This window comes from Diabrotica virgifera, chromosome 4, assembly GCF_917563875.1.
Source record: "Diabrotica virgifera virgifera chromosome 4, PGI_DIABVI_V3a".
In the NCBI taxonomy this organism is placed as follows: domain Eukaryota; kingdom Metazoa; phylum Arthropoda; class Insecta; order Coleoptera; family Chrysomelidae; genus Diabrotica; species Diabrotica virgifera.
In genome coordinates, this window is record NC_065446.1 from 161,860,645 (window position 1) to 161,883,252 (window position 22,608).

At 33.0% G+C, this 22,608-nt stretch overlaps 1 protein-coding gene across 1 annotated transcript in view; it reads right to left on the reverse strand.

The window, feature by feature from the left end:
* Positions 1 to 1,006: 1,006 nt before the first annotated feature.
* Positions 1,007 to 22,608, reverse strand: part of LOC114330767 (polygalacturonase) — a 72,630-nt gene continuing 51,028 nt past the window's right edge. The window contains exon 4 of the mRNA XM_028280179.2: positions 1,007 to 1,349. Coding sequence (XP_028135980.2) covers positions 1,084 to 1,349 — 266 coding nt within the window. The 3' untranslated portion in view covers positions 1,007 to 1,083. The remainder of the gene's footprint in view (positions 1,350 to 22,608) is intronic.

The window sequence follows — 22,608 nt, forward strand, 5'->3', positions numbered from 1 at the left end:
AATTTTCTGCGAAATTTTATTAAAATCCCGCAAAACTTATAGTTTGAAATACCCACGTAACTATAGTTTTTATCAATTTAGTTCCCATTCTAATCAAGAGATGGCGTTAATTCGATCCGAAAGATTAACGTGGCCGTGGACCGTCTAGCTAGAGTATAGAGTACCTATGTATGGTTTTTGTCTGCTATGCAGACGACGCAATACTAATCTCTCCAAGTGAAGATGATTTACAACGTATGCTGCACAAATTTAATATAATCGCTAGAAAATTTAATATGTTAATTTCTCCAAAAAAGGCTAATTGCATGGTTATAACAGCAGATCTAATAAGGTGAAAATAATTATAGCTGTAGGGTTAAATAATAGAACAAGTCGTGGAGTTTAAATATCCAAGCATCACACTATCTAGCTACGGAAAGCTCGAAACAGAAGTGGAAGTTCAGATGAATAGAGCAAACAGAGCCGCAGGTTGCCTGAAGGAAACAATATGGAGAAATAAAAACATCGGAAAAGAAGTGAAAGGCAGAATTTACAAAATAGTCATCAGACCAATAATGACATACTCGGCTGAAACACGATCTGATACAGAAAGGACAAAATAAGGAATACTAGAAACAGCAGAGATGAAAACACTGCGTAAAATCGTTGATAAGACACTGTGGCATAAAGCTAGAAGTGCAGTTATACGACGGAGATGTAAGGTGGACAACATTAATAACTGTATGAAAAACAGAGGAGCAGAATGGAACGACCACATACGCCGAATGACAACAAATAAAGTAGTAAGGACGGCGGGAGATGGTTCCCCAATAGGAAGACGATCAGTGGGAAGACCACGAAAAAGATGGAATGACAACTTACTAGATGCACATTGAAAAGCAAGACAGAATCATGTCTACATAAAAAGAAGAAGAAGAAGAACTAAAAAAAATACCTAACTAAATAGAGTAATTTTTAGAATCTTGCCAGTTAGAGGGAATCATAATCTTGATTTTAATAAAAAAAATTTTAGTACTATTAGAAAGTATTTTATTATTTAATTTACACAATTATTAGAACTCTAAAAATCGTTTGTTATATTCCTCAACATTGATATCCATCTGGAGTGTAGTTACAGATACTTGAGTTGGAACCTCCTGCAATGTTTATATTAGACCAGCTCCACTCATGGCATGCGCTTTTGCCACAATTTATATAAACTGGCATCGATTTTTCCGAATCAGAATCTCTAACGGTACCTCTAATATTGATCAAATTTAAGTTATAGATAGGAATATTATTATTGGCAACTCCGGTGGCACTTCCATTGACATAATCTTGCTGAACATTTATCCCATAATTTATTAAACCTACAAAAAAATTGATAGATAATACTGCTTATATTCTCAAATAGGCTTTATACCATAATCATATAACTAATCAATTAGTTTATGATTTTTATAGAATAGTTACTGTAGCGATTTTAAATAGAACGAGCGGTTCTAATTTATACAAAGTAGATATTTATAATAAAAGGCAGCTTATGTTTCGTTTCATTTCAGAGATGATCCATCATCCCTATATGTACCTACCCCTCGGTCTATCGAGACCACCTCTGAGGTGTTCATGTAGCCCCACTGAGGAGGTCTGTAGAGAAGGAAACGTATATATCGTCCTATTAGAGGTAAAACTCACCAAGTGCACTTTTTTGATATTTTGACATTTTCATCAATTTGAACTCAATACGGTACTGCCCAGCTCTGGAGAAGTCACCCTTCTCATTGCTGAGATAGTTTATGGTACAATTCACTAAGAGCATTATTGTGAATTTCGGTTTCAGGGAAAAACTCATTAAAACGTATTATTGCACTTAGTGAATTTTTTCTTCCAATATGTAGTGCAATATTGTGAATTTCGGTTTCAGGGTCAAACTCATTAAAACTTATTATTGCACTTAGTGTATTTTTTCTTACAATCTGGAATGCCGAATGGGTACTTAGTGATCTTTTGAAAAATACATTAGGTAACATAATATATTTTGCGATTAAGCAGGCGACTTGTGTGTTAAATTGTATTGTTGAAACTGTACAAACTGTACATTATATTTGTGTGCATTATCTGTTCGGCGATTGATAAAAGAAATATGAGATTAAATTTCTTTGTAACCATGTTAGCTTACATAAAGGGTAACATAATCTATTTTGCAATTGAGCAGGCGAATTTTGTGGCTGTTATAAATGCCGAATTTATTTTCGAAGAACGAAACTTATTGTTCATTTTTTAAATAATAGACTGTTATTTTTGATAGTTCGTTTGTTGTAAGTCAGCGAGATTTTATGGAGACAAATTCATTAACTTCTCAATATCCAATAATTGTGTTCAAGGAAAAACTCATCAAGTACAAAGTGTAGTTAGTGAGTTTTACCTCTAATAGGATATCAATATCCAATAATTGTGTTCATGGAAAAACTCATTAATAACAAAAATTGATCTAATACGGATTGTATCATATTTCCTGTGACGAAATATGGCTTAAAATGTCTGTTTTTATTTATTCTTTAAAGTTGCATTAAAAAGATTCCAATATTCAAGTCAGGTGAATTTCAAAAAAAATTTGTACCTTTAAATCGATTTTTCTCCACTTTCTGAAAAGTGTAGTTAGTGAGTTTTACCTCTAATAGGATGATATGGGAATGATGGATCATCTCTCACCGAAATGAAACTTGAGCTGTCTTTCATTTTTCATTTTACTCATATTTTGAGTATACAGAACCAACTTTCATTGAAATATTTCCTAGACGAATAGACAGAATGTGGCTGCATATTGTAGAGTCCCTTTCGTCTCCTTTATTCATCGTCTTCTTATGAATTTTAAAAAGCAGAAATGAAGGATGTACCCAGAAATTGTTTCCACGAGAGGTTTCAGATTTATTGTTTACATCTGGGACTTCTCATTACCTTATTTATTTACTGCACGCTAGAACAGCTTGATTAGACTATCTCTATTCGTTACTAATGCCGTTTGTTCTAGAATGTCAAAGTCACTATTTCAAACGCGGGACTCGTATGTTCCGGAATGATCGGTGACTATTTCGAACGAACACGTTATACGGGATCCTTCGAATACAAACTTTTTCGTTACACTGCTCACCTTTTAGATCTGAACGCCTCGATTATAAACGGTATATGGTATATGAAAGCCCAGAATGGCGGACAGACATATCTCTCAAGAAAAAATAACAGTCTACTATCGTTGAAGGACACTATCTTTTTGGGTTAATATAACACACAGTGATTCGTATGGCGATTTCTCGGAAGATCACTTCAATCGCGATTCTCACAATCTTCCAATCCAGATATTCTAGTGCAAGTTTGTAATGCCAAATTCTTGATGTCATGAATAAATACGATTTCCTTCTAATTCATTATAGCACGCCATTTTTACTTGCCTTGTCTGAGTAAAACTTCTTGGTCCCCATATACAGCAAAGATCGAGAACCATTTTCTAATCAAAGTACTCCTCCAACTTTAGACTGCTGATTTTTCACCTTATCCAAGCGACGGAACTTGACAATGAATAGGGAATAGATCCCTTTAGTCAACTAGAGGGCTTGAGCAACATAGTGTGTACGGAGACGTTTCCCGGAACATTAAAGATATCCGAGGCTACTGCTCCAGTTCTTTGAGCATTGTCTCCTTTTTTCGATGGAAGGTTCTTGCTCTTGCTCTTCAACCCTCCTCCTTTACCCGGGCTTGGGACTGGCAGTCATGATGACTTTTGAGCTACTATATCCACCCAGCATCACCACACCAGTCGGAGTTATTATACATATCAATTGAAAACAACATGACAGTACCAGAGGAATGCAGAGAGAGTATAACAATACCCAACTACAAGAAAGGCGTAAAGACAAATCCTACAACTATCGAGGAATTACACTACTCAATTCTACATAAAAACTATTGACAAAAATTCTATCCCAAAAAAAAGTCGGTGTATCGGAAGAACAATAGACTTTCCGCCCAAACAAATCTACAATAGACGCTATCTTCATTATGCTACAATTAGTTGAGAAATCAAGAGAATTCGACAAGCCTATGTCACATGCTTTGTAGATCTGAAACAGGCATTTGATAAAGTAAGATTGAAGGACGAGCTTGCATTCCTGGCAAGAAAACACATAAGTCAGAAATATAGAAACATAATCAAAGAGCTCAATAGATCCAGCAAGAATAAAAACCACACACGGGCTCACGGAAGAAATCAAAATCAATATCGGCATTAGACGAGGTGACAGCCTCAGCCGATGCCTATTTATTTTGATAATGGGTGAAGTTATAGCTAGTGTTAATAAAATGAGTCAGGGATACAGAACGGGTAACTGAAACATCAGAATAGAGTTCCCGCCATTTGGAAAGGCACTAATTTTCATATTATGGTGCATCTAAAAATGGTCTAAGAAAGGTCTTTAAAGTTGGTGATTGCTTACTGACATTGAAGTTTGCTACTGAGTATTGAAATTATTTATTGCTAAAGTGTGGCTCAGGAAAAACTTCAAATTTTTATTTTTGTACAAGTGCAATCATATGCAAAATAGTGCCTTCCCAAATGAGGGGACTTCTACTTTGCTACGCATATGATGCTATCGTAATAGCCGAAAACGGAGATGCCTTACAACGACTACTAAAAAAAATTAAAATGACAGCCGAAAAGTATAACCGATTATCAACAGAGAAACCCAATCGATGGTAGTATCCAAGAATCCAATTAAATGTAAATTAGTAGTGGAAGACCATATTATAATCGAACATCTAATGGATTGTAGATACCTGGATGTGGTAATATCTAGCGACCGGCATCCAGGACCCCCGTAACCGGGCGTGCAACGCGTGCGGCGCACGCGGGCGTAACCCCAAAGGGGCGCCAAACCGAAGGTTTGGTAAATAAAAAATATTTATTTTAAATGAGATAATCATTTTTTATATACAATTTTAATTATTTCATGAACGGCTAGAGAAATCTCAAAAATCAAATATTGTATTATTACTGAAAAAATAATTATTCCCGTCCTGAAATGTTGAACTTACTCCGTCAAAAATACATTTTGTCGTTCCTGCCTAATTTTTTTCTTTGAAGTAGATTGAATTACGCTTGGCATACCATCCAATCGATTTTATGTTGTAAACTAAAAAGCCACACTCAAAATAGTCAAATAAACATCAAATCACACCCCTCGACGAGTAGAAACATAAATCATTAACACCCATAAAATGCAACTTAGCAGTTTACTCGTACAAAAAAAAACTTGCTGGATCAAGCAGTTTTATTAGATAAAGTGAATTTTTCTCGAATTTATGATAATTACCCTTAAGTAAACAAATACTCTATGAATTATGATTATGTATTTGATAATACCTTTTCCCTTCTTGTCTATTAGGCACAAACAATATTTACTGTTACTGGTGAACGGGTGGTTTCCTGCAGTGAAAAGTTTAAAATTTTATTTTATATTGAAATTAATAATTACGACTATTATTGCAGTCTGCGTTAGGTTTATTCTGCTCTGATTTTAAACTTTTGTTTTCATGTAAAACATATTGGACAATCTTTTTTACTTGTTGTTATTTTAAGTGGTGTGGAAATTCAATTAAATAATTGTGAAAATGGTAATAGACGGAGAGCTAGAGCCGAAAAATCATCGTCATAAGTAATATGGAGTTTTTTCTGTGAAATGTGTCCATTGTATATTGACAATTATGACCACTTTCAGGCTGACACCTCAGTGGATACAGGAAGTAGCAATAAGGGATGAAAGGGTAAAGTTAGTGCACTCATTAAAGGTTCTTACCTCCTATTTTGTTAAACCTCCATCGATTTGCATGAAAATTGGTGACTAGTTAGAGCATGCCTCAAGAAACAAAACTGATTTGGTGCCACTTGCACTTTTACCCTGGTGGTGAATACCACCCCTTCCCGCGGGTGAAAACTATTTTATTAAAACTAACCCCACAAATCGATAGAGGGACAAATTTTAAGTAAAATTTGTTATAACATGTTATTAAAATAAATCAATACTTTTTGAGTTATTAACGATCAAATATTTGTCTATTTAAGAGCATATGCGTGAAGTTACGGATGATAAAAAGAACATGTTAATTAATTGTATGTTAGTAAAATATTATTTTTACATTATTTCGATATTTAACTGAATTTTTTTTTCATTATAAACTGAATATGTCCAGAAACTGGGGGTGTCCAATAATGGGTACATTTGACATATTCGAATACACTTTTGCTAAATTTATAACCTCGAAATAATATAAAAATAATATTTCAGTAAGATACAATTAATTAATATGTTTTTTTATCATCCGTAACTTCACGCATGTGCTCTTAAACAGACAAATCTTTGATCTTTAATAACTCAAAAAGTATTGATTTATTTTAATAACATGATCTAATAAATTTTACTTAAAATTTGTCCCTCTATCGATTTGTGGGGTTATTTTTAATAAAATCTGCAGATCGCTGCAGAGGCCAGAACAGGAGTATTAAAATGACTTTAATTTGCAACTATATTGTCCATTCTCAAGAATTTGCGGTAGAAGAAATTCAACATTTTTTTTGGCTAGTAGGGACTTCGGTCTTATTGAAAAAAAATAAAAAATTCTTTCCTAATATTTACGTTCCCAATAATTGGCTTAACCTTCAGATGACCAACATTTTTTTGTTACACGGATGACCAACGGGGGTAAAAAATGACCCCACGTCAAAAATGACAATTGACAAAAAAATTAAGTTGTTTTAAGAAATAAAATAATGAAGTCTTAATTTTAATATTAATATTGTATCAATAAATAATAAATGAACACCAGTAAAACATATTTTAATCACAACTGAACCAAAACAGGAATCATCATTCTGAACATAGAACTACAGAAATTTTAAAATATACACTAATTTACGTCGCCACAAGTTTAACAAACAACTTTTTTTCACTATTGGAATGTTTCTTACCAACAATTCAACATAATAGACGGTATTTACTTAATATAAAAGTGGAACGTGGAAGGCCAAAGGAGTTCGTCCTTGACCCCAAATTCAGAAAAAAATTAATTTTTTTCGTAAAATATAGGGAATTTTTTTATTACAAAATATGAGGGTATCTAGAATGATATTAAAGTTTAATAAAAAAATAATGAGTTTAAAATTAAAAATATTTCTGAATTTATTAAATAAAAACATACGTTGGGGTCCAAATTTACCCCCTTGGTCATCCGAAGGTTAATGTCATTTTAGGAGCAAAGACAAAAAATCCATTTATAATAGTCTTACGGGAGAAATAAACTTTTTACTCTACGGTCGGTTTAGAAAAACTTACAAACAAAAAAAATTAAGTTTAGAATACCTACTCAAAAGTAGAATGGCTAAAAATGTATTGTATTATAATAAAAAAAGAAGACCCATTTGTTGTATATTTTAAATATGGCATCGATGAGGTTCATGCTGTACACAAATTTAGTATTCAGAAAAGAAATGTGTTAATGGAAGATTTCCAAAGACCATTATTTTCATTGCACCCAAATAGAAATTGTATAACCGACGCCAAAAAGAAACGTATTTTACAGTTAATTGAATTTATTCCACCTATCTATCATAACTTCTTTCAGTCTTTAAAATGTTCATTAGCAGCGCACGATGGAATTCCTATAGTTGATAAAAATTTTGATTAAAGTTTTCAATATTTAACAAATTATGATTTTTTATGTTTATTTTGTAATAAAATAATATTGAAATTAAAATATTTGTCTTATTTGGTTTTGGTCCACTACAAACAGAAAAACAAAAACTCTTTTTAAAGCCAGAGTGGATCAAGCCACAAAAACTTCCTCTTTAGTGCAAATTGTGATATATTTTTAGTGTTGTAGCAAAATTTTACCTTTTCTTATGATTTTACCAAAAATTAAGCGTTCTTAAAATGATTTTACCAGCAATAAAAAAATTGTGAAAAATCAAACATTTTTTAAACGCATTTATCTTCAATGAAGTTATTATGTGGATGGTCCGCTCTGGTTCCCAACGCCTCACATGTCAAGCGCAATTTCCTTCAAAACCACAGTTGTTAATGGCTATTGGTGTTTTTGCGGGAAACTTTATCGCTTGGCTTTCAGTAGGTTTTTATAGGTTAACGTTCCTTCGAATAGTTGTGTTGTGTGATTTTATAAGTAAACACCATTCTTCGTTCATTTTTTATTTTGGTTTATTACTATAAATATCGTTTTTCCTATAAATTAATGAAAATTTCCTGTAAAAACCCCATATATCAAATGAATAAATGTCCTTCATAAAAAAACCAAAGGAAAAAATAATGTTATTTATATTGTAAACTGTGTGTAATCATCAAAATAATAAATCACTAATTTGAGAATTTCTGTAAACTTAATACGGTTCAATTAAATAACTTTTTTTTTTTAAATATCTTCAATGTTGTAAATAATGACAAATGGGGTTTTTGCAAAGAACGACTCAATTAAAAACTGTTAAAAAATGTTTTAATACCCAATTACATTCTTTTTATTATTTGTGATAATTATATTGTGATAGTTATCAATAATGTGATAACTCTTTTATTATTAATAATTAATCAATTAATAACAATAAAATAGTTATCACATTATTTGTAATAAATGAAAAGGGCTAATTATTAATAATAAAAGACTTATCACATTATTTCTAATAAACGAAAAGTACAATTGTTTTAAGATAAAAAGTTCTTTATAAAAAGCTTTGCATGGTCTAAAATCTAAAATGCAACCACCAAATCCTATCAAATTTTATCAATTTTATATGAGATAGGTGTAAAAAAATATGAGTTTCGATCAAGAGTAAAGTGCCTTTCTAGATCACAATATTTTAATTAGAAGGATGTAGTTGCATATTATAGAAACATAGTATTTAATGCTGAACAACTTTTCATAATAACTTTTCAATATTGTGAAAACTAAAGGTGCTTTGCTCTTGACCGAAACTCATATTTTTTGACATACCTCGTATAAGATTCCTAAAATTTGATATTTGATGGTTGTTTTCTGAGTTCTAGACAATGCAGGTTTTTTTATGAAGAATAACTTTTTCTCGTAAAATTAATAATAAAACAGTTTCCAATATGGTTCCTAGTTATGTCTATATAAAATTTGTTTGAAAACTTTGAAATGACAAAATATTATAGTTTATTTACTTAAATGTATATTTTTAATTTAATATACAGGGTGTTTCATTAATGTAGCAAAAAATTTAAGGGAAAAGGCGCAAAATGTCGTCTGTCAAAATTTTCAATGTATATTAAATGTACTTTTTCATTTTTTTCGAATCCTGAGAAAACTAATAAGTATTTTTAAAAAATTTTAAATAAAATAAGAAGCATGAAAGGACCAAAAAGGAACAAATAAGAGGAATTAGAAATGAGTGAAATGATTAGAAAACAAACATACAGGACCTACTAACCATATGGAATAAGCGCTATAAAGAAAAATTCGAGGCAAGCAACCAACAAAATGAGGACAGAGGACAGCAGGAAAGAGAAGAGGATAGGAACAATCGAGTGGACGAAATTCATATCAAAGATATTGAAGAAGGATTGGCAAGAATAAAGATTGGAAAAGCGGGAGGTGCAGATGACATAGATTCTGAGATGATAAAGTACGTGGGAGAACGAGGCAATTTTTGGCTACTGGAAATAATGAGGAAAGCATGGAGAACAGAAAAGATACCGAAAGACTGGGAAGAAAATTTATTGATACCAATACACAAGAAAGGAGATGAAGCGGAATGTGATAACTATAGGGCTATATGCTTATCATCAGTGGCATATAAAGTCTACACCGGAATAATAGAAAGGAAGCTCAGGAAAGAACTGGAAGGAAAACTAGAAGAAGACCAAGCTGCTTTTAGGAAGGAAAGAGGAACAACAGATAATATATACATACTGAGAAATATAATTGAGAAAAACGAAATAGGAGAAGACTTATATATTATGTTTATAGATATTAAAGCAGCTTTTGATTCTATAAATAGAGAAATAATATGGTCAGTAATGGAAGACCTGCAAATCCCGCAAAAGATAGTAAGCGTGGTAAAAAGTACATATAGAAACGTACTTGCTAAAGTACAAATAAACGGAAACAGATCGCCAATAATAAACCTAAGGAGAGGAATAAAACAAGGGGACAGTCTCAGCCCAGTTTTGTTTCTATTAGTAATGGATATAGTAATGAAGAGCGCTAAAAGAAAGTCAAGGCAATTATAGTCAACAATAGGGTACAGGAATTTAGTACCAGTGAGAATGGAGGAATTAGGGATTACTATATGCAGATGACCAAGTAATAATAGCAGACAATAAAGAGAAAATGCAAAAATTAATCGATATCTGGGTGGAAGAAATAAAAAATTGGAAAATGGAGGTAAATTTAAAGAAAACGAAGACCATGATAGTAGCCCAAAAGAAAAGGGAAGAAATAAACCAAACGATATTTAGGTGCAAAAACGAAATAATAGAATTAGTCTCGACGTTTGAATACCTGGGAATAATAATATCAGAGGATAGAAAGCTAGATCAAGAAATCTTATACAGGGCGAAAAAAGCAAATAAGATCTACTATGCACTATATAAAACAATATTTGGAAAGCAAGAAATAGATAAAGAAATAAAACTGAAGGTATACAATGCAATATATGTACCAACTTATACGGAATAGAGGGTACGCCACTGTGCTGATAAACAACGCAATATTGAGTGCTCTGATATTTCATCCGAATTTCGGAAATATCGAGAATTAGAAATTGTAAGAGTGAACTGTGAGCAAATAATATACTACAACAAAGTGCTGAGAGTGTTGTTAGTGACACAATAGGACTAATAATATTCGAGGTAGGCTGAAATCAAAATAACGTGGCGTCTTATCTGTTGGTAGCGATTTATCTATCCGCAAGGCGCAAGGTTGAATTGTAGATGATCGTTGGTGCTAGCAGATAGGCAACACATATTACACATGTCCGTAGGCGTACCAGAGGAATACGGAATGAATGAAATGAGCGAGATGGTTAAAGAAAACAAACTTTCAAACAAATGAAAGAAATGAGAACTGAGCGTAAATAATTAATAAAAGTTGTCAAAGATTTGACAAGTGAATGGAAGCAGAGTTTGGAAGAAGTAAAAGAGATTATGAGAGAAAATGAAGTAATGAAAACTAAAATCAGGGTGCTAGAATATAAACTTGAAACTATGGAAAAGAAAGAACGTCGAAATAACATTATTATCACCGGATTTGAAAGTGCAGGAGATACTATAGAGCTACAAGAAGATATAGACCCAGCAAACAGACCGACGTGTTAATTACGTGAATTTCTGGTACATTTGTCACCAATATACGTAAATTGCTTACGTGAATTTCACGTGAAAATTTGGTTGGAATGTCACATTGAAAATACGTCTTTAAATTACGTGAATAACTCGTCTTCAATAGACGTGTTATTCACCTTAAATACCAATAAAATGTTTCGGGAAATTCACGTTGCAAATACGTGTTGATTAACATATCTTTTAGGGAATGTATATATTAGTATTCACGTGAAAGATACGTCCTCGGTTCACGTAAATAATTCGACCTTAATTAACTTACTAATCATGTAATTATTATCCTCATATGACATAAATAAAACAAGCCTATAAAGTATTATCAATGTATTTATTTAGTAGAATTTAGAGACTTTAAAACATTTGTCTTGTATAATTATTATACAAGATAATGAACCAAAAATGCTACCGACCAAAAGAGGCATTAAAAAATTTGCCAACACAAAACACAACACAGGTCACTTTTTATTTTGACGACACTTTCTTGTTTTTTCACGACACTTCAACCCTCGAGCAGTGAGGTAAACGTTAATACGAAAGGCATTATTATAAATAAACCCGCCTAAAATAAAACGAGGGAAATAAAGCTCTTCACGTTTCACTTTCACTTTTTGTTGTGAGAAATGTGAGAAGCTGATATTGATATTAGAGGTTATGCTCATCGATTATAAAAATCGATTATTTTTAAATTACAGTTAAACTATTCTACTTACTTTAAATTAGTTTTACATATTTTCTTTTTGTTTTTAAATTTCTTCTGCTATTACCTAATTGGTCTTACTAAAAATCTATTTCAATACCAGAATAATATAAAAAAATAATCCTATCGAATTATCCTATTATTCGATAAATCGATTAATTTAGTTTTCGAACCAACTATGTTAATCACGTATCGTGGTCACGTGATAGTATTTAAAGGAGGAGAAAGGCTTGGTAGTACGTCACCACCGCGCGCGATTTGAAAATTAGACTCGACATCATTTTAGCTGTGATATTTTTAAAGAAAAAAAAAATAGCAAAAATAGCTTTAAATCAAGGTTGGATTGAAATAGTTATGCTAAATGATTTTAAAAGCGAAATCATAAACTTTTTGTTTAAATATTGGTATTATTTACATTACTTTACGTGGAATACATCTAATTTTTCGACGTCCATAAAATACAGGGAGTAAAATTCAAGCGATACGTATTTAACCAACACCGTTGTAAAATTTTGTTTTCAAAAATATTTCTCAAAATTTAACCAAAGGAAGTTATTTCTGTTTCGTGATTATTACGTGAAATAAACGTACCTTTGCGATGTAACCGACATTCACACCTATGATAAAAAACATGTACAATATTCGTCATTATGATTTTATATTATTCTAATGTCAAACATGTATAAAGGAAGCAAAAATATATTGGTGAATGATTTGGCACTGAAATACGTTTTTTTCCCGTCATAAATCTCCGAGTTACGTATTCGTTGAAATTTGCCGTAAATTTAACGTAATTATCACGTAACTGGGCTCAAACCTGTTTGCTGGGGAGAATCAGTTGCAAACTTTTCTTGGAACAAAGTGTGAGATAAAAGAGGTAACGAAACTGAATAAGAGAATGTGCAAGTTAGAATTGAGTACATATGGTGATAAAGCAGACATAATGAAAAATAAGAACAAGTTAAGACATATTAAAGCAAGAAAACTTTTTATTGATGATGACTATACGATCCAAGAAAGAGAGATTCAAAAACAACTAAGAGAATATGCAAATGAACAGAGACAAAAAGGTAATGTTGTAAAAGTTAAATACCAGAAGATCATTATAAATGGTGAAATATGGAAATGGAATATGGAAACTGGCACAATTGAAAAAGAGAGCAACAGAGCTAATCCAAAAAACTAATAAAAGCAGAGGCGGACAAAATGATGACAAATTCGGCAATGAAAACGGAAAAAGAAATGGAACTGAAAGTTATAGATAAGAAAGGAGAGGTATGGAGAACAGCGACATGGAATGTTAGAGGAATAAGTGGAAAAGAGTTAGAATTAGTAGAAACCCTTAGCAACACAAACTATGCTGCAATAGCCATCACTGAAACAAAAAAAGGGAGCTGGGACACAAATAATAGGAGATGGAAATCTATTAATATACAGTGGTGTAAAGGAAACTGAATGGGCCAGAGCAGGAGTAGCCTGTTTGATACCCAAGGATAAAGTAAAAGGTATAAGAAATTGGGAGTTCATCAATGAGAGACTATTGAAAGTATCAATGAATTGAAGTAAAAGCGATATTATAACTTTGATTGTAATATACGCACCTGGAGAAAGTGACAAAGCAAACGACAAAAATCAATTTTGGGAACAACTACAGCAGACAGTAGAAGATTATGAGGGAACACTCATAATATTGGGAGACTTCAATACTAGAGTGGGAAACGAAAACATGAAATGGCAAGGAGCTATAGGTAGGCACGGAGAACACACAATTAATAAAAATGGGAAAAGATTGCTAAAGTTTTGTATAGATAATCATTTAGTTGTAGCTAACGCTTTCTTTGAACACAAAGAAATACACAAGATAACAAGAGCAATGCCCCAGCGAAATGAAAAATCAATAATAGACTTCATAATTGTTCCTCGAGAAAAAAGGAGTAAAGTTAAAGATGTCAGAGTGAAAAGAAGCTGTGATATAGGTAGTGACCATTATCTACTAGAAGGAGTATTCAAGAATAACAACAAAGTCAAGGACCGAAAACAGATACAAAACAAAAACTATAGCGGAAGAATAAGAACCTATAAGCTGAGAAACTTGCAAACAAGAAATGGGTATATAGAAAAAACAGAAAAACAGTTTGCAAGGATTGAAAAGAGAAGACAAAGTAGAAATGTGGAAGAAAAGTGGATCAGATTTAAGGCAATACCTACTATTAGAAACAGCAGGGCAAGTTTGCGGGTATACCAGAAGAAATAATCATAAAAAGCAGACAAGCTGGTGGAACAACGATATTAAAAAAGAAGTCAGAGAACAGGCTATGGAAAATGTACATACAAAAAAGAAATCAAGAGGCATAGATAAATACAAGGAACAGCGCAACAAAGTTAAAGTAAGGATAAAACAAGAAAAGCAGAACGCCTGGGAAGAATTTGGAAGAACTATGGAAGAAAATAGTACCCAAAATACAAAATTATTTTATAGAGTATTAAAGAATATGAGAAGTAAAACGGAATTAAGCTACAGCAGATAAAAGATAGAAACGGAAATATAATAACTGAGGATGAGCCCATTATAAAAAGGTGGAGAGAATATTTCAAGGAACTTTTAAACAATAAAAATACAACAGCAGAGAATCGCACACAGATAACAGATGAAACACATGAAAGATGGCAAGAAGACGTTTATGAAACTAAAATAAATATGGAAGAAGTTGAAGATGCACTAGAAAAACTAAAAGTTGGTAAAGCAGCAGGGATCGACGGAATAGATGCTGAACTATTGAAATATCTTGCAAGAACCGAAAAGGCTCTCGCAGATAACATTAGAATCTGGGCTGAAGAACTAAAAAACTACAATTTAATAATAAATATGGAGAAAACTAAAGTAATGACAATAGCCAACAAAGAAGCAACTGTAAATATTGAAATCGAAGGGCAAAAAATCGAGCAAGTAGACCTCTTTAAGTATTTGGGAATAATGTTAAACAACAAAGGAACACAAGAAGATGAAATTGAAAACAGAATAAAATTGGCAACGAGAACTTATTATTCACTGTATAAAAATTTCCTAAACAAAAAAGAAATATCAAGGAAAACCAAAATGACAGTATATAAAACTGTATATATGCCAATTACAATATATGGGGCAGAAAACTGGGTACTTAATGACAGACAAAGAAAAAGATTACAAGCTACAGAAATGAGATACTTAAGAGAAGTGGTGGGAGCAAGAAGATTAGACAAAAGAAGAAACGAAGATATAAGACATGAATTACAGGTAAAATCGCTCAACGAAAAAGTTGAAGAAAAGAAGTTAAAATGGGCTGGACACATGATAAGAATGAGCGGTGAGAGACAAGTGAGAATGACATGGGAGGCCAAAGCAGTGGGTAAAAGCACGAGGGGCAGACCAGGGAAAAGCTGGAACACTAGTGTAAACGAAATACTCAAGAAAGGAGGAACATCGTGGCAAGAAGCAAAAGTTTTAGCAGCAGATAGGAAGAAGTGGCGTAAATTTGCAGAGAGTATTATATAAAGGAGGAATCCTCGACATCTAACGGTAAAAGAGGCAACCGATTATGTATGTATGTATATGTACCAACTTTAATATATGCAAGTGAGACATGGGTAAATTGGACAGAAGAAGAAATGAAGATATTAGACAAAGACTGAAACAGGAATCGATAATAACCAAGATCCAAAAAAGAAAATTAAAATGGTATGGACACATTAACAGACTGGACCAAGGAAGACTACCAAAGCAGGTGATGGAATCAAAAAGGTATGGTAAAAGAAGGAAAGGGAGGCTAAGGAAGGAAAAACACCTCAACAAATGAAAGACTTAGCAAAGGACCGCAAGAAATTGAAGATATGGATAGAAGATGAATAAAGCCTCCGACGCCCCTGAGGGGCATAAGGAGTTTCGAGAAAGAAGAAGAAGAGAAAAAATTTAAAGGCAGAATGAAAGATAACGTTATTGCCGAGGCCGACAGTCACTTAGAATAAACAAAAAGTTTCTTTTGAATTAAATATTTGCAATTAACCCGGGAACAGTCGCGCCCATTTCTGTCAAGTAATCGGTCGCGCTTTAAATTTTATCTAAAAAAACGAATGTAAATACGAATTTACAACAAATTTTTAGTTTATAGTATTTTTATTTACTTGTTATGTTAGAAATATTATTTCTAACAATTATTAAAGCTAATTAATTCTCACCAAAGCCATAAATTCCAAAAAAAGAAGATGAAAAAAAACCTACGCATTACTACACCCTTCCTCGAAGCACTTATGAGTGAAAAGATATGTTGCAAAGTTTTTTAGCGAGTTTTCACGAAAAAGGAAAAAATGTTAGATTTTTTCTAACGGCGTGACTGCTCCAATGTTAAAAATCACACCAAATTTTTTCTTTTATTTTCACCCCTGTAAGCGCCGGACTCCACTTGCGGTTTTTTAGTCGCAAATGGATCGACTTGTATTTGAAGCAATGTGTTCAATTTTCGCGACAAAATAATCGCGCGAGTACAAATCGCAAGTGGAGTCCGGCGCTTACTTATTAAAATAAACATTATAGAAGTTTTCAGGGACTTTCGGACTCGTTTGTCAGATAGTAATAATGTAGTCTTTCATTCTGCGTTTAAATCTTTCAAAAATATTTATTAGTTTTATATACCCTATTCCACGAACATACGCCTGTTTTGGATTACTTCGACAAAGAATATTTTACTGTGCAAAATAAGAAGAACGAAAGTAAATTGCAAATTACATTGTTGTTTATTGGAATAATTATTAGCGCCATTTACTTTCGTACTTCTTATGTTACACAGTAAAATATTCGTTGTCGAAGTAATCCAAAACAGGCGTGTATGTTCGTGGAATGGCCCATATAGCAGATTTAAAGGGCGCTAAAATATGTCCCGCACGCGGGCACCAGTCAGCCTTGCGGGGGCCCTGCCGGCATCTGTGGCAAGAAATAAAACAGCAGGCAATGAAAGCAGTGAAAATATCTTGTTTCCTGAGGGATATAATCCGGCGGAATAAATATACGAGCATATATGAGCACGGAAAGCAAACGCCGTATTTATAAGACATGTGTTTGACCCGTACTGACATACGCAGCTGAGACAAGAGCCGAGACAACAAAGACCAAACAAATAAATAATGAGTACAGAGATGAAAACTCTAATATCCATAAGAGGTATCACACTCAGGTAGGATACGAAACGAAGACATATTGAGAAAGCTAGGCGTTCAAGACGTAGTGAGATGGACAAGAGCACTATGACACATGTGGAGAGACCACGTATATTGGATGGACCATGAACATATGGCGAAATGGTCGAAGACTCAGAAGTCCAACACCAAGCGACCCATAGGGAAACCCAAAAAAATGATGGTACTAGAGCTGGAGCTCCGGATCGCTTTTGTTTTGCACTGTAACAAAAGAAACAGGACATAGTCCAATTAAAAGAACAAGAAGAATTAAAAATATCGCTCTAAATTTCTGTGGTAGCACCGAAGTAGCACTATTTCTTTCTGCGTAATTTGACATTAAATTCATAAAACGTGGTCACTGCTCATCTTTGATCTCTTGTTGAAGGATTTGTGCTTCTTTCATTTCAATTGAGCCAGTTAATGGTGCAAGACGATTTATGTAAACAACTTTTGATTTATCTTTTGAGAACTTCCTTTGGTAAGTAGGTATATTACGTTATTTGTTCTTTTTAATTCCACGGGGACCTTCCAATTTTTTTGTAGTTTAAGAGACAAGCGTTAACGAGGTTGTGGATTATAGACAAGATTCGTCCTCATCATAATTTGTGCTTTCTACACTTAATGAAGTCACTGAAAGTTTTCACCTCCGATTTTGTTGAACCTTCATCAATTTTCATGAAATTTGGTGAGTAATTAGAGAATACCTCAAGGAACAAAGGTGACATAATCCCAACTTGCGCTTTTACCCTGGGGGTGAATGCCACCCCTTCTCGCGGGTGAAAATTATTTTATTAAAATTAATACCATAATTAGATAGAGGGACAAATTATAAGCCAAATTTGTTATATCAAGTTATTAATATAAATCAACACTTTTTGATTTATTAAAGACCAAAGATTTTATTTTTTTGTAAAAAAATGCGTGTTTTAAATCGGTTTTTCACGTATAACTCAAAAACTATAAGCTTTTACAAAATAGTTATTATTACTGAAATCGATGATAATAAAAAACTGAATACATTCCTCACTTCAAGAAATAGACTAATGTTAGTTCAAAGTGAGTTATTGGCAATTGAATGTGTATTATTTTCGACGAGTACTCAAATATAAGTATTCAAGCTTAAATAACGGAAAAACGATGCAATGAATAAAATATACCTGCTAATAATTTGTCAACGTACTTCGAAATACCTATTAAATTAGCCTCAGAACCAGTTAATAGCGTCAAAATTAAGCAAGTTATGATGAAAATAAAAGAACCCTTTCGAATTTCTTAGGAGAAAGTGAAAAATAAACATACGCCATTTCCACAAAAACTAAAATTTATAATAATCCTTACAATAACTTCTTTATATTAGCATAAGTAATGATTTCATTAATTTTGACCGGTTTAGAATGCATATTTTTGAAAAAAAGGTGTAGGGGAAGGACGGGGAAGATGACGCAGCGTCTAAGATGACGCACCTCTGTATTTTATCAAGTACTTCACTAAATTCAGTTTTTATACCCGTGGCGCCCTCCTTTAGAAACTACTATTACTTTAAAACTTCATCGGTCAGCTTTCGTACTGTTTAGTATCTGTGAGGCAGAGTAACGCGATACACGTTGATTTCTTGTTATTTTTGACACTGCGAATATTAATGGTAAGTTGTTTAAAAATGGTTCCATTGGATTTTCTTCATATTCATGGGAGTAGGTGATATTTATTTTCAGTTAGCGAGGATTTATCTGTTAAATATTTGATGATGGATAATTTTGATAACCATTTTTTGTAGGTTATGCTGAACAGGCTAAGTTGACGCAGACTGCGTCATCTTTGCTGTTATAGTGCGTCATCTTTGCGTTTTCAGTTCATTACCTTAAATAACAATGGAGTATAGAATATTTATTATTTAGTGTCTATTTTGCATTTTGAGGCATCTTTTTCTTTTTTAGAAATGGGAAAATATATACGAAAAACACAGAAAGGATCATTTTCTGCAGCAGCATTGAATGCAATTTGTAGAGATGGTCGTAAAATTCGGGAAGTGGCAAGGGCATTTTCAATACCAGAAGCTACATTGAGGAGAAAACTTAAGGTTAAAAATTTATTAAAGGAAGTCAAATCAGAGTCTCTTGGTAGAGCCCCATTGTTTTCGGCACATCATGAAAAGGAGATACTAGATCATGTTCTCAAGCTGGCCAATTTATTTTTTGGTATCACTTGCATAGAGCTGAGAACCATGGCATTTGCTTATGCAGAACGCAATGAAATTAAACACAATTTTAATAAGAATAAACAAATGGCTGGAAAAGACTGGTATCTAGGATTTATAAAACGAAATCCTCAAATTTCCTTGAGAAAGCCAGAAGCTACAAGCATTAATAGAATAACAGCCTTCAATAAAATAGAAGTAGACCGCTTTTTTAAAAATTTGGAAACAGTGCAAGAAAAATATAAATTTCTGCCAGATTGCATTTACAATGTTGATGAAACCGGTATATCTACGGTTCCTAAAGAATCATGTAAAAGACTTGGACCCAAAGGAGTAAAGCAGTTTGGAATCATTTCTTCGTGGGAACGAGGGAAGAATATCACGGTAATAATGGCGTTCAGTGCCTCCGGTAACTACATACCTCCATTATTTATATTTCCCAGGAAGAGGATGAGCCCACAGCTTCAGAAAAATGGACCAAGCGGTGCGATTTACAACTGCACGGATAATGGATGGAGTAATACGTCTATGTTTTTATTATGGCTGAAGCATTTCCAAAAAAAATCCTGTCTAGTCCAGATAATCCCGTGCTGTTAGTATTAGATAATCACTCGAGCCATATTTCACTGGATATTTATAATTACTGCAAAGAGAATGGGATTATAATGTTTAGTATTCCACCCCACACATCCCACAAATTACAACCTCTTGATGTGTCATTTTTTTCTGCATTAAAATATGCGTATGGTCGCCATTGCAATTCCTTTCTAAAATCTAAGATCAGCAACTCAGAGTTTGAAGATAAAATTACTCCATATGATGTCGCCGAGATTTTTAAGTTAGCATATGATCAGGTGGCAAATATTGATAAGGCCGTTTCTGGTTTCGGAACGTGCGGAATTTTTCCGTTAAACTCTGATAAGTTCACAGAAGATGACTTTTTTCCTGCTGATAATTTAAACAATGATATCTTGGATAGAGATGTTTCTCCTGAACCTGCACCTCAGGGAACACCTCCACTAATAACAACACCATCTATAAGAGAACCAGAATTACCACGTCCATCAACCAGCCGACAGTCTCCTGAAAGTCGTCACACAACCCCCACAAAACAAAATAAAATAACCAAACGTCCACATATTTCTCTTTCACTTATTTCTCCAGTTCCTTTGCCCAATAAAAAAATTAAAAGAAAATATGGACGACAAAAGCAACATTCTGAAATTCTAACAAGCACCCCTTTAAAAGAATTCTTAGAAGAAAAAGAGAATAAAGAAAAAGAAAAACTGGCGAAGTCGGAAGAAGTTAAGAAAAAAGTAACCAGACAAGTATTGGTTAATGATGCAGGATTAAAACTAAATAAAAATAAAGGGAAAGCCAAAGTACAAAAAATAATCAAACAAAAAATAAACAAAAAAATCTTGGAGGATAGCGATACTGAAGAAAGCGATTTTGATGAAGAAGGTCTTTGCAATGACGATGAGTTGGATGACATAATCAACGAGGGAGGTGAAAATGATATCTGCATATTATGTGGAGACTTCGGCAAAAAGACGGAAACATGGTTCAGATGCACAAGTTGTGGACAATGGGTGCATAAAGAATGCAGTGGAGCCAAAAGTCCCGAAAACTACATTTGTGACTTTTGTTAATATGTTAAAAAAGCTTTGTTTACATTTTCTTACTTTCAGTATTAAAAAATAAATTTTCTTTTCATATCACTTGCGCTTTTAATATAGATACCTACATGCGCCATCTTCACCATCACTGTGCGTCATCTTTCCCTCGGTGGAAGGTAAGATGGCGCAAAAGCGTTTTTTTTTAAAGCCGCATAAAAAATACTTCCTTTTATTGAATTTAAAAATAATCCTAGAAATTGGTTATAGAAATGTCCAAATTACAGGCTCGTAGCATTCAAAGTTAGCTTAAATATTTTTTACCCTTAAATAAAATGTATTTTGCTTAGGTGCGTCATCTTCGACGTCCTTCCCCTACCTAATTTAAAAAAATCATGATTTTTAAAATTACTGTAATTTTCATATCGTGACTGATATTGCAAAAAGTCGTATGTCAAAATTTCAGTTTTTCTTTTATGGGCTTTAAGAGTGGCAAATTATGTTTACCATCCACCAGCAAAATGTCTTATGTCAACAGCTGATAAATTGTGAAATATAACCTTATTTTTAAAAGTCTTTTGTTTTCTCAGTTGATTGTTGTTATTGCAAAATGCCTTATGTCTGAGAAGACTGAACGAGGAGGTAAGTTGTACTTTGCTTTCTCTCCCAGTTACTTTATACTGAATAGTGCTGTTATATTTCTGATTATAAGTGTTTCATAAGGGTTTTAATTGTAATCTGCATGTTATTTAATAGTTTATACGGACTTATACTTTTACAACAATATCTTTTTACATATGACTTTTTGAAACATATTTTATATGCATATTTTTGTTTTAGAAAATGATCCAAAGGGGCAAATTGATGGTCGAACTGGCAAAACAGAGACTAGACTCTACAAATGTGAAGAACTTAGGCCTACCCATTGCAGACAATTTAGAAAAAGGTAACTTAGGCCTATCTGTTGATTCTTATAATCACATCTATCACCTTGGTTAGTCCTCATGCGCTTTTTTTATCTTGTAAGGATTGGATTTGTCTTTAAACATAATATAGTCAAGCTAGTGTATGATAAAATAAAATTAAATCGGGTATATCTATGCAAGGAATTTCATTTAGGCTGCACACTGCTTTAAAAAGGTTGCTGTTTTTGTCGGTAAGCATGACTCTGAAAGTAATAATTTAACTTACACTAATTTTTTATTGCATCACTTAACTTGACATTGTAACACAGCATTGTATTGTTAACCTTGTTATCCTGTAAGCTTTGTTAAGTTACCTATCTCATTAACATTGAATTAAAATGTTACAGATGTCGCTCGCTCTCCGTTTTTGTTGTTGATTTATCTATTATTAGCAGCAACCAAAAAGCATCTTTATTCAGTAACTCTTTGGCTAAGCCTATTTCTTATCGATTTTCCCCAAAAATGTGCTTTGATTATCTTTCAATCTGATGGGATTATAATGCTAATGATTTTTTTTTTAGATGACTCAGGT